Genomic DNA, 12,076 nt, shown 5'->3' on the forward strand with positions numbered 1-12,076 from the left:
TAGACCCATGCTTAGCAGAATATCCTAGGGGATGCCCCAAGAAATCGGAAATGTAGTCATGGCAATAGCCAAGTGATTCTCTGGAAGCAACCAAGCTTAACTCTAGCTTCCTCAAAGCATGTAGAAGAGGTACAAATGTGCATTATCCATTGGTGGCTCTGAGGAGCCTGTTGCAACTTAGAGGACTATAACAAGAGTGTCCTACAGGGTAAAATGTAACAAAATATTATACCAATGTTATTCATTTGATTGTTTTTATAACTTGGTGGCTTTCTTATGCTAAACAGGAAAGAGCAATATGCCTTCTTTCCCAGCCATTATCTGATTCAGCCAATGAACCAATGAAGGGCAAATCGCTCTATGCAGTGACCAATTTCATGACTGCTTCTTGGTAATTTTTTCCTCCAGGTTGTTTTGGTTGAGATTTTGGTTTTATGTCCATGTGAACATAAAACATTAATCTGTTTTGCTATTTTTCTAAATTTCTTGTTGTTATCTTTTGAACTCTAAATTCTTTTTTGACCATCGGAGTCTGAGAAATGTAATGGGGTTTGTATCGACCTCATTTCAGAAAATATTTCCTGTAATTCTTACGCAACCTACAGGTTCAAATGAAGACTATACAACTCAAGCTTGAAAACATTCGAAGCATATTTGAGAACCAGCAGGCTGGTTTCAGGAACCTGGTACATAAGCATGTGAGGCCAATCCAATTTGTGGTACCCACACCTGAAAATTTGATCACATCTAGAACACCATTTTTTTCATCTAAACAAGGTAAAATGTCTTACTTTCTCTGTCTCTTTTTCTCTTGCTATTGTTTATATTGTTACTCTTGATGTAAATACTGAGTTTATTCTTCAGTGCGGATAGATGAAAATTTCACTTTAGCATCTTTGGTCATATTTATATTGTGCAAGGCAAGAGTCAGATTGAGGTTATTGTATGTAGTAAAACATAGTAGTAATATAGTACAGTACAAGGAATTGTGAACATCTCAGTACTGAGTACTCCTGCCTTGCAAATCTGTATGAAAATTTTACCAGCATCAAACTTGCATTTTTTTTTCAGCAGGTGAAGGAAAGTATATGAAGCTAGTACACACATGTGTGTGTGCACACACACACACACATATTTACTGCTACTCTAGATAAGCAATGATTTGGTCCTTTTTTATTTGTATAAATTTGGGGGTACAAGTACATACAGTTTTATTACATGGATATATTGCATAGTGGTGAAATATGACTTGGTTCTTATAAGCTACCAGTAAGTGAATGGCTTAGATAATAAAATGAATTGCCTTTTCTAAATAAATGCTGTTAAATAGAATAATTTTGTTGGTAATTTACTGTTATAGAGTTCATTTTCTAGTTTTAATCTCCTAGCTTTATCCATGTAAGATCTATTTTCTTTCTAAGTTCTATGGGAATAATAATTATCCTTATAATGTGTTGAACTGCTCTGGATATGGATGGCTCAGGGATTCCCTTGAGCTGCCTTCGGGTCTTCTTAGAGGAGAGTAATTTGGTCTTTAGGGCCCTAGGTAAGCGGAATGGGCGAAGATGGGAGTAAATTCGGTCTATCTGATCTAAATAGAATCAGAAGCTTCATTAGTGTAGGAGAACTGCTTTGGAATTCAGAGAAGGCTTGAGCCAAGGATAATGAGCATAAAAATAATAGCTTATATCTAGCATGGGTCAGATTTTCAAAAGGTGATGAAAGCAGGTAACTAGGCTAAGATTATGAAAGTTCCATGTTTAATACTTATGAAATATATAAATATATTTACAAATAAAACTATAAGCAATGTCTTAAATACAATATCAAAGATATATCAAAGATACAGGGAATATTAAAACTACTGGAAAAAGAGTAAAGATAACAACATAAAAAGCAATAAGGGGATAAAACCCAATAGCTATGAGAATAAAAATGAAATAGGTTGATATTCTTGAGCAGAAGACAGACCTCGGTTAGATTTCTGGCTCCATGTACTGGCTGTGTGTCCTTGAACAGTTCACTTAGCCTCTTTAGCCTCAGTTTCCTTACCTGGACAATAAGGACAATAATACCTACTGACTCCAACAGGTTATTGTAAAGATAGGGTAAAAAAAATTGAGGACTATAAAAAAATACTTGATAAACTGGACTAGTCCTTTCCTCTGGTTAAAGCTGCTTGCTTAATTGTCCTCTAAAATCTCAACTTCTCATAGAGTTTCTTAAAGTGGTACACCTTGGGTTGAGGAACGGAGTTTTGAGGAGACTGTTACAGATCCATGCAAGTTATTAGTCACTCATTAGCACATTTTGTTTTGTATTGTTTCATTTTTTTTCTGATATTCTTATTTAATGGCGTTACAATTTCCTTCTGCAGTGGGAGTTGGCTACTCTTTCTTTCAAGCATGTAAACTTTTTTCAAAAGGTACCCATCTTTATTATATTACTTTTGTCAATACATTTTTCTGAGTTTGTGTACTTGTGAAAAACCAGTTTGGCATCTAAAAACAGCAGCCGTTCATTCTTGCATTCTACCTGCAAGTAACTTTTTCCTGTTTTTCTTAATAACCATCCATTATTCTCTTCGTATTGTGCTTACCTTGGAAAATGACTATATGAAATGTAGATTATGCTTCTAAACTCAATGTCTTTCATAAAGTGACCCCCAAAAAAGAATAAAGAAAAGCAATTGGCAATGCTAAAATGAATCAGGCCTTCTTTTGTTTAAGATACTTCATGATCCAACTTTTTGTTAGGAGTAGCTTGGATTTGCTTCAGTTTGAGACTGCCTAATGTATTTATGAGGTTGAATGCAGCTTAATAAATAAGTGACATGGATGGATAAATGATTTTATCTATTATGCATCATGCTTTGTAAACTAAATCAAAACATTATTTATGCTACAAACCTTGTTCGTTTTACCTAATTGCTCTGTGAGTAATAGAGATTGTAACAATCCATTCCAAACAATTTCTTAAGACTTTTAATCGCTAAGCCAAATATATAAAATTTGGTCAACTCAAAACATAGGTATTAATTTCTCATAAAAATGAGTCAAACTGTTTTTTTGTTCTTTGCTTTTATTTTATTTATTTTATTTTTTTGCATCAAATATAATTCTGCATCTAGCACAGGGCCTGGCACTTAGCAAGATGTAATAAATATTTGTAGAATTAACATTGAATATAGAGTGTAGTTATTGAGAATGGGAGACATTGAGAGCAAGGAATAAAATGTAAAATGTGGCTTGAGCTCCTAAATCTGTATCTTTAGCCTAGATCTTTCTTCTAAGCTTTGGACCTCTGTTTATAATTTGCCTTTTTGAATTTCCCATAGGCAACTCAGACTCAACATACCTCAGATTAACTCATCTCTCCTGCAATCTTTCTACTCTTCATCTTGGTGAATGGCATTGTGATTTCCCCAATTGCCCAAGCCTGGGACCTTGGTTCCTCCTCACTTATACCTTACCTCTAATGGTCAAAAATTCTATATCCTGTGGATTTGTGCCTACTAAGTATCTCTCTCGAATGAATTCACTTTTTTTTTTCATCCTCACTGCTATCCTTACTGCCACTTTCCTAATCCAAGCTAACATCACGCTGGCCTTGGCAACTGTGACAGTCTTTCTGTCTCTTCCACTTACCTTGCCCACTTTTTCTTCCCTTTCCTAGGTGTCTTTGTGGACATTACACACACTGTTCTCTCTCTGGAACACTATTTCCTTTCCTCTTCCTTTCTCACACGTTAGCTTCTACTCCTCCATCAGATTTCCTATTTCTAAGCCACTTCCTTCAGGTAAGCTTTTCCTCCCCACATCTTCTCCTTCCCTGCACCCCTGTTTGCTTAGGTGTTCATGCTGTGTGATAACAAGTACTCCCAAATTTCTTCTTGGCTTTAGTGGAATTGTCTGTTTTCTGTCTCTCTTGCTAAACTAAGCTCTATAAGGGCAGAAACTGTGTGCAATTTGTCTTTGTATCCCCAAACACAGCCAAACACAGAGCTTAGCATATGGTGTAGGTGCTCAATCATTTTATATATATTTACATTGTTAAAAAATGAATACATCTACCTTGCTTTGAAGAATAAGATGCGTTTCTCCTAAGTTGTGCATATATTTATTTTGTATCTCTTAATGTAGTTGCAAAGAATTAATTGGCAAAACTAATAATTGCCTCTTAAGTTACCTTTAGAAACAGGTTTCTTTAAAGTGGAGCGTATTAGTATTCATTGAGAAATTAATTTTGTATAATTCCCACTAAGTTTAATACATATTTATATAAACGATTATATAAACTTGAAGTTTAGATAGAAAATATATTTTAGTAAGTGAAAGTGAAGTATGGCGTCTAGAGAACATAGCAGGCCTTCGTTTTCCTGAGTGTGCTTGTCACTGGCTCCTGCTGAGGAGGGAAGGACAAAAGGTTTGTTCCTTTCGTGGAGAGAGGAGTCTCAGGCAGCCTGTGTGAGTAACAGCCTTTTCAGCAGCCCTGAGAATTAGGATCTAAACAATCTAGTCTTTGGTTGGACCATGCCTTTGGCTTTGTAGGAACATCTGGATTCCTTGCTTAATAATACAGTGGCTCACCCTTTTGAAACTAAACATTAAAAAAATAAAGATGAAAGCTTTGAATTTTGATGGCATGTTTAACATTTTATCATGCTTTGGACATGTTTATATGGTGGTTAGAAACATTCTGAGAGTAGATTATATGAATTTGAATACCACCTCTGCTTCTTGGACAAGATATTAGCCTTAGTTCCTTATCTAGAAGATAGGGATAGAAGTTGTTACCTACCTCTTAGGATGATTTTGAGTATTTAAAAAGAAGATACATGCATAGCTCTTAGAATAGTGCTCAATATGTAGAAAGTGCCAAATAAGTGTAGGTGCTCTAATTAGTAGATTAAACTTAGATTTTTTCAAAATTCTTTTTGATTGAGTTAATCAATAAGCTACAATTTCATTAGATGTTTTTGTGTCAGAATGAATATTAAATCTGCAAATAACTGTGAGCACTAACACCTACTTCAATGCTTGGCAAGTAAGTGAATGTTTGATGAATGAGAGAATGGGTGAATATGTAGCAAAACCATGCTCAATAAGAAGATGAAGTCATGTGAGTAAGTCCAACCAAACATTATCTTCTATAGTGTGATTTAAAAATATTAATATAAACATATTGGAATATTAACTCAAATTATTTAATAAATATATACGTATTTTTATTAAAAGTGCTGACTTTAATTCTGGTTTGAAATTCTTCTTTCATATTTCTCTACCAGGGAAGAAGACTTGGAGACAAAATCAGAGCAACTTAAAAGTAAATATCATTAATTAATTCAAAATTGACTTTATTGCTTTAGTTGCATAGTTGGTATGGGCCTTAAACCATATGTTTTATTCGCTAGACAAATATTGTGTCTTTGAAAGACTATTTAACATCATCACTGGCCATCAGAGAAATGCAAATCAAAACCACAATGAGATACCATCTCACACCAGTTAGAATGGCGATCATTAAAAAGTCAGGAAACAACAGGTGCTGGAGAGGATGTGGAGAAATAGGAACACTTTTACACTGTTGGTGGGATTGTAAACTAGTTCAACCATTATGGAAAACAGTATGGCGATTCCTCAAGGATCTAGAACTAGAAATACCATTTGACCCAGCCATCCCATTACTGGGTATATACCCAAAGGATTATAAATCATGCTGCTATAAAGACACATGCACACGTATGTTTATTGCGGCACTATTCACAATAGCAAAGACTTGGAATCAACCCAAATGTCCATCAGTGACAGATTGGATTAAGAAAATGTGGCACATATACACCATGGAATACTATGCAGCCATAAAAAAGGATGAGTTTGCGTCCTTTGTAGGGACATGGATGCAGCTGGAAACCATCATTCTTAGCAAACTATCACAAGAACAGAAAACCAAACACCGCATGTTCTCACTCATAGGTGGGAACTGAACAATGAGATCACTTGGACTCGGGAAGGGGGACATCACACACTGGGGCCTATCATGGGGAGGGGGGAGGGGGGAGGGATTGCACTGGGAGTTATACCTGATGTAAATGACGAGTTGATGGGTGCTGACGAGTTGATGGGTGCAGCACAGCAACATGGCACAAGTATACATATGTAACAAACCTGCACGTTATGCACATGTACCCTAGAACTTAAAGTATAATAATAATAATAATAATAAAAAGAAGAAGAAGAAAAAAAGCTGCTGCTGCATTGTGTTTCACTGTACTACTGGCATATCCCCAGACATGCCAGTTTCTCAGTATGAGCTGTTTCTCAAGTCCTGGCTCAAGGTTAGAATCATTTCTATAGAACATCTTGTATATGTTCCAGCTTCTTTTTACCACCACCCACCATCACCTCAATAATCGTAAATAAGTGTTGCACCTTTTTGCAGAAGAAACTTTCTTTCGTGAGCAATTCCAGTCCTACAAGTATGAAACACACAGGACAGATTCTAATGGACCATGCAGAGGCTGTTAGCTCAGAAAAGATATCCATTCTTTTTTGTGGTTGTTTTTAAATTTTTTTAGAGATGGGGTCTCACTATGTTGCCAAGGCTGGAGTGCAGTGGCTATTCACAGGGGTAATCATAGCTCACTGCTGCCTCTAATTCCTGGGCTCATGCCACCCTTCCACTTCAGACTCCTGAGTAGCTGGGACTACAGGTGTGCGTCACTGCGCCCAATATACTTATTTACTGTTAGATACAAGATTCTTTTCTTCTCAGCTATCCATGATAGTCTGATATTTGTAAAGAAGTAGACTCATCATAGCTACAACATCCCAGGTTTTCTTTTCTCTCTCTCTCTCTTTTTCTTTCTTTCTTTCTTTCTTTCTTTTTTTTTTTTTTTTTTTGAGACATAGTCTCACTCTGTTGCCTAGGCTGGACTACAGTGGTGCAATCATAGCTCACTGCAGCCTCAAACTCCTGGGCTCAAGCAATCCTACCACCCCAAGCTCATGAGTATCTTAGACTACAGGCATGGGCCATTATGCCTGGCTAATATTTTTAACACTTTTTTTTGATAGACAGGGTCTTGCTATGTTGCCAAGGCTGATCTTAAACTCCTGGCCTCAGGTGATCCTCCCGCCTTGGTCTCCCAAAGTGTTGGGATTACAGGCATGAGCCACTGCTCCCGGTCCCCAAGACCCCACATATTCTTCGTGTGTTTTTTGTGGTAAATAAAGATGAGAACATATTTTTAAGGGGCAGTATAGCGTAGTGGTACAAATTGTAAACCTAGACTGCCTGGCTTATAATCCCAGTGCCATCACTTACTGGCTTTATAAACTTGGGTAAGTTCTCTGGAACTCAATTTCCATATATAAAATGGGCATAAGAATAGAACACTCTCATCACGGAGTTAAAGACAAAATAATCTAATATTTGTGAAGCACTTTGAACATGCGTGGCATATGATAATGCTCTAAGTTTTAATGTAATTAATAGCAGCCTAGTGAATGGTCTATACTGATATACCAGGCCTGATTATTATTTGGTACAGCCACAACTTCTGGTTTCAAGAAAGAAACAGCGTGAATGCCAAATTCTGTAGAATTACATGTTACAAAATCTCTCTGAGCCTCAGTTTTCCCATATTTAAAATGAGGAAAAGAATGCCATCACTTGCTAAATGCTGTTTGCGTTAAATATAATATGTGTTAAGCACCTAGGACTGTGCATGCCTAATATATAGAAAGTCGTAATACATGTTTTTTTCTTTCATTTGTAATAAGTAGGTCACATTTTGGGGAAATACTTAGCTGATAGATACTGTACTTAATTTGGGGTTCTAGTTGTCACAAAGCAATGTTACATTTACTTGGGGGTCAGGCTTTTGGCAAGCTCAGCTGTCCAATACGGCTGAGATTGGATACCAGGAATACACTTCAAATGCTTCTTAAGAACAAATAATCATCACAAATCTTTTGCAGTTGACTCAGTAGGCCAGTCCAAGTCCTTTAGAGTCTATAAAATAAGGCAATCACTTAGAATTAGGGAGGCAACTTATAAAAACTAACATGTGGCAGGGAGTAGAGACAGAGATGTACAGGTTACAGTTATTTCAAGAAAGAATAGAGTTCTGCAGGTATCCCTGCAGCACATCATTAGATTTTATCATGTTCAAGCTTATGATGATGCCATTGAATCATTAGGAAAAGGATCTTCTAGCTTGCCCCAGATCTTAGAAAAAAAAATAAAGAAAAAGGATCAGTTATGTTGTGTGTCTTTGATTAAAGAATTCAAGGATGCATGTAATATTTTCTAGAAAGGTTTCCATCAGAAATCACTATGGTTAAAAAGATGGTTGGTTCTTCAATGAATACACTTTAGTTATCTAGAAAATTAACTTTTTATGAATCAACCTTATTTTCCAAGAATGCCAAATAAATAGAGAGTTAATACATAAAATAAGTTCTAATTAGTGTCTTAAATCTGTTTTCTTAGGCAACTCAAATCACTTTTTACTAGTATGTATCAAAGTTATTTTGAAAAATATCATAGTTCTATTTTTCAATTTATCTTCAGAGTTAGGACCTAGAATAAACTTAATTTGAGCTGGATAGCCTTGAAGAAGAATTATACCTACAGAGATGCTAATTTAACTTTTATTTGCTGTATTTCAGATTGAAGTGGTGCATGATTGTCAGGAGAAGAGAAGTTCTGGTCAATCCTCCAGTTTGGACAATGGCAATAGCTTGGATGTCTTAAAGAAGTATCCTTTATTTATTAATATAAACTCACATACACATCTAACTGTGGGAGTCTGGTTCAGTGTTCAAGGCCAATGTAATTAGAAATTTGAGTTCACAGAATGGGGTTTTACTGGGTGTGATGAAAAGAGCACTAGTTTAGGTGTCAGAAGTCCAGGTTTTAGGCCTGGCCAACCTATGGCCTGTTTATGTGATTTGAAGAAAATTAACTAAACTTTTTCAGAATGTTGCTATCCTCTTTTTTTTTTTTTTTTTGCCCAGACTGAAATAAAATGGAGGTTTTTGTTTATCATTCTTCAAAAAGTTTTATTATTATTTTTCATCGACACATAATCATTGTACATATTTATGGAATACAGTGTGAAATTTTGATACATATGTACAATGTATAATGATCAAATCATGGTAATTACCTTATCTACTAATTCTTCAGCTTTATTGATATATAATTGACAAAATTACATATATTTAAAGTGTACAATGTGATGCTTTGATATGTGTATATATTGTGAAATGATTACCATATCAAGTTAGTTAACACATCTATCACCTCACATAGTTACCATTTTTTGTGTGTGGTGAGAACAGTTAAGATCTATTCTCTTAGCAAATTTCGGTATACAAAATGAATAGAATGGTACATCAAAAATTACAAAGGATTATACAGATTTATACAGTTATTTAATAGATGTTAATAATTGTTTTCTTCACTGTTATAATGGTATATTAATATTCTAGACATAAGAATATTCATCTTTTTAATTTTATATTACAGAGTTGTAATTAGCAAGCATTTTGCAGCAAGTTGTAGGTATATATATGTGTGTATGAGATACATACATATATATATACACACACATACGCACACACACACACTTACTATAAAGCTCTCAAATGTTAAATGCTTTAATATCCAAAAAGAAAAAGAAAAAAAAGTCAAAAGTATAATTTAAAATCAAATAGGTTACTTATACTGGGGACAAGGGAAATGAGTTTTAAATATGACGTCAATTGGAAATCACATTGAAAAGAAAATATATTTTATTTTCCAGAGACAATAAACAAAATTATTACAGAAATGGGTGGGGCGTGGTTATTCATGCCTGCAGTTCCAGCATGTTGGGAGGCCCAGGCGGGCAGATCACTTGAGGTCAGGAGTTCGAGACCCGCCTGACAAACATGGTGAAACCCTGTCTATACCAAAAAATACAAAAATTAGCCAGGTGTGGTGGCAAGCGCCTGTAATCCCAGCTACTAGGGAGGCTGAGGAAGGAGAAACTCTTGAACCCGGGAGGTGGAGGTTGCAGTGAGCTGAGATTACCCCACTGCACTCAAACCTGGGTGACAGAGTGAGATTCCGTCTCAAAAAAAAAAAAAGAAAAAACTATATATATATATATATATATATATATATATATATGAAATATAACTATGACCTACACTTTGGGAGACATGGTAAAAAAAATCTACTGCCTCCCTTAGAAAATTTCAGAACATTACTGGGAAAAGGGAAAAATAGTGCCTAAAATGCTAATACTTATTTTTTAGGGAAAAAAAGGGTATTAAAATTCATAAACTATGCTACCCCAAAACAATAAAAACCTCAGACATTTAAGAATAGTTATTGTGAGTTTTTAGTAAATTTATTCCTAATCTCAGTGAGTTAGAAATAAAGATCTTTAAAGCTTATAGTAACCCTTGAGCATATATATATATATGAAAAAAGCAGGATATATATATATATATAAATGAATATAAATATAATGAATAAAAACCACCCATAAGACTATATATATAGTTTTTATTCTAGAAACCATAAAAGTAGTTTCATATTTTGATGCTAAAACAAAAACCATTGATAGTTCCTATGCATTAGCTAGTTTTACCTTCTCATGATGATAATACTTGAAACATTGCAATATAGATCTCAGTAATAAAATAACTGATAAATATGGTCTTTTCATTTTAGCCACGTCCTAAATGAACTGATACAGACTGAGAGAGTTTATGTTCGAGAACTGTATACTGTTTTGTTGGTAAGCTATTCAAATTGTATTTGCCCTCTCTTTTCCCGAATGAACCCTTGCTACATTCATTAGAAGGTGTTTAGGGACAATCTTCTACTTCCATCTCCTTCCCTGGTTGTCATATGGCAGCAGTGGGCATTTCTTTTATTGTTGGATGCAGCATGTTGGCTAAACGTGCACATTCAGGCTCTCCCTCAGTAATGGAAATGATTGATTTAGAGTTTATTACAGAAGAGAAAATGTTCTCTTAAGGATACAGCCGATTGTTACAGTTATTCCCAGGGTGCTATTTAGAGATTGTGATGTAAAAAACTGAGAATGGGATAAAACAGTCATTTGACAAAAATGTCATGATATGAATTTGGTCTGAAAAAACCTAAACACATATTGCCAATTTAAGGAGAAGCTGATGACCTGTAATCTATGTTTTTATCTTGGTTTCTATCTTGTTTCCTACACTACAAGCTACTCTGAAGGCCAAAGACCTATTACTTTATTCTGTCTATTGACTGGAAAACCTTGACTTCCTTTCCTTGTCCTGCCTTCTCAAAAAAAAAAAAAAAAAAAAATCATGGATAACTTTGGGTAGGAGATTTGAATTGAATTAAAATTGAATTAAAATTCAAACAACTTCACCTTCAAATCCCCTAATATTCTGCTGTACCTACACCCATTAGTAGCCCAACCAAATGTGCATGTAAATATTTTAAAATGCATGAATGTATTTATTTTGGGTAGGGTTATAGAGCGGAGATGGATAATCCAGAGATGTTTGATCTTATGCCACCTCTCCTGAGAAATAAAAAGGACGTTCTCTTTGGAAACATGGCAGAAATATATGAATTCCATAATGAGTATGTAATTGCTGAATTGAATATTTATTTTTTATGAAACTATTTAAAGTGCTCTCTTGACCAGTTTATTATATTTCACATAAAATCATGTAATTTTTTTTTTCTCTGAAATTTTCACAGCATTTTCTTGAGCAGCCTGGAAAATTGCGCTCATGCTCCAGAAAGCGTGGGACCTTGTTTCCTGGAAAGGGTTAGTAAAATTATTTTTTTAAATATATAAATATGCACCACCAAATTGGCAATGCACTTATAAGAACAGATTTGGCGACGAGATAGGTGCTTTATGTCTTTATGTTTTTGGAGAAGAGACATTACTCCAGTGAGTATTTCATACCAAACCAAGTTTTGCTGCAGCAATGAAAGCACTGGGACATCCAGAGCATAACAATGCCCATTCCATTCTGTGGTATCAAATGCTTCAGTGGCTCAGCTC

At 35.1% G+C, this 12,076-nt stretch overlaps 1 protein-coding gene across 9 annotated transcripts in view; it reads left to right on the plus strand.

Annotated features, from left to right (window-relative positions):
- Positions 1-12,076, plus strand: part of MCF2 (MCF.2 cell line derived transforming sequence) — a 124,545-nt gene that overhangs the window by 92,840 nt on the left and 19,629 nt on the right. For 5 of the 9 annotated variants that reach the window (XM_003918355.5, XM_009198363.4, XM_009198366.4 and 2 more), the window contains 6 exons: positions 606-777; positions 5,288-5,325; positions 8,676-8,764; positions 10,732-10,798; positions 11,528-11,643; positions 11,764-11,833. In XM_003918355.5, coding sequence (XP_003918404.1) covers positions 606-777; positions 5,288-5,325; positions 8,676-8,764; positions 10,732-10,798; positions 11,528-11,643; positions 11,764-11,833 — 552 coding nt within the window. Of the gene's footprint in view, positions 1-605; positions 778-2,377; positions 2,426-5,287; positions 5,326-8,675; positions 8,765-10,731; positions 10,799-11,527; positions 11,644-11,763; positions 11,834-12,076 lie in introns of all 9 variants that reach the window. The other 4 variants (XM_003918354.5, XM_009198362.4, XM_003918357.5 and 1 more) reach the window with 1 other exon arrangement.

Source organism: Papio anubis, chromosome X (genome assembly GCF_008728515.1).
Source record: "Papio anubis isolate 15944 chromosome X, Panubis1.0, whole genome shotgun sequence".
In the NCBI taxonomy this organism is placed as follows: domain Eukaryota; kingdom Metazoa; phylum Chordata; class Mammalia; order Primates; family Cercopithecidae; genus Papio; species Papio anubis.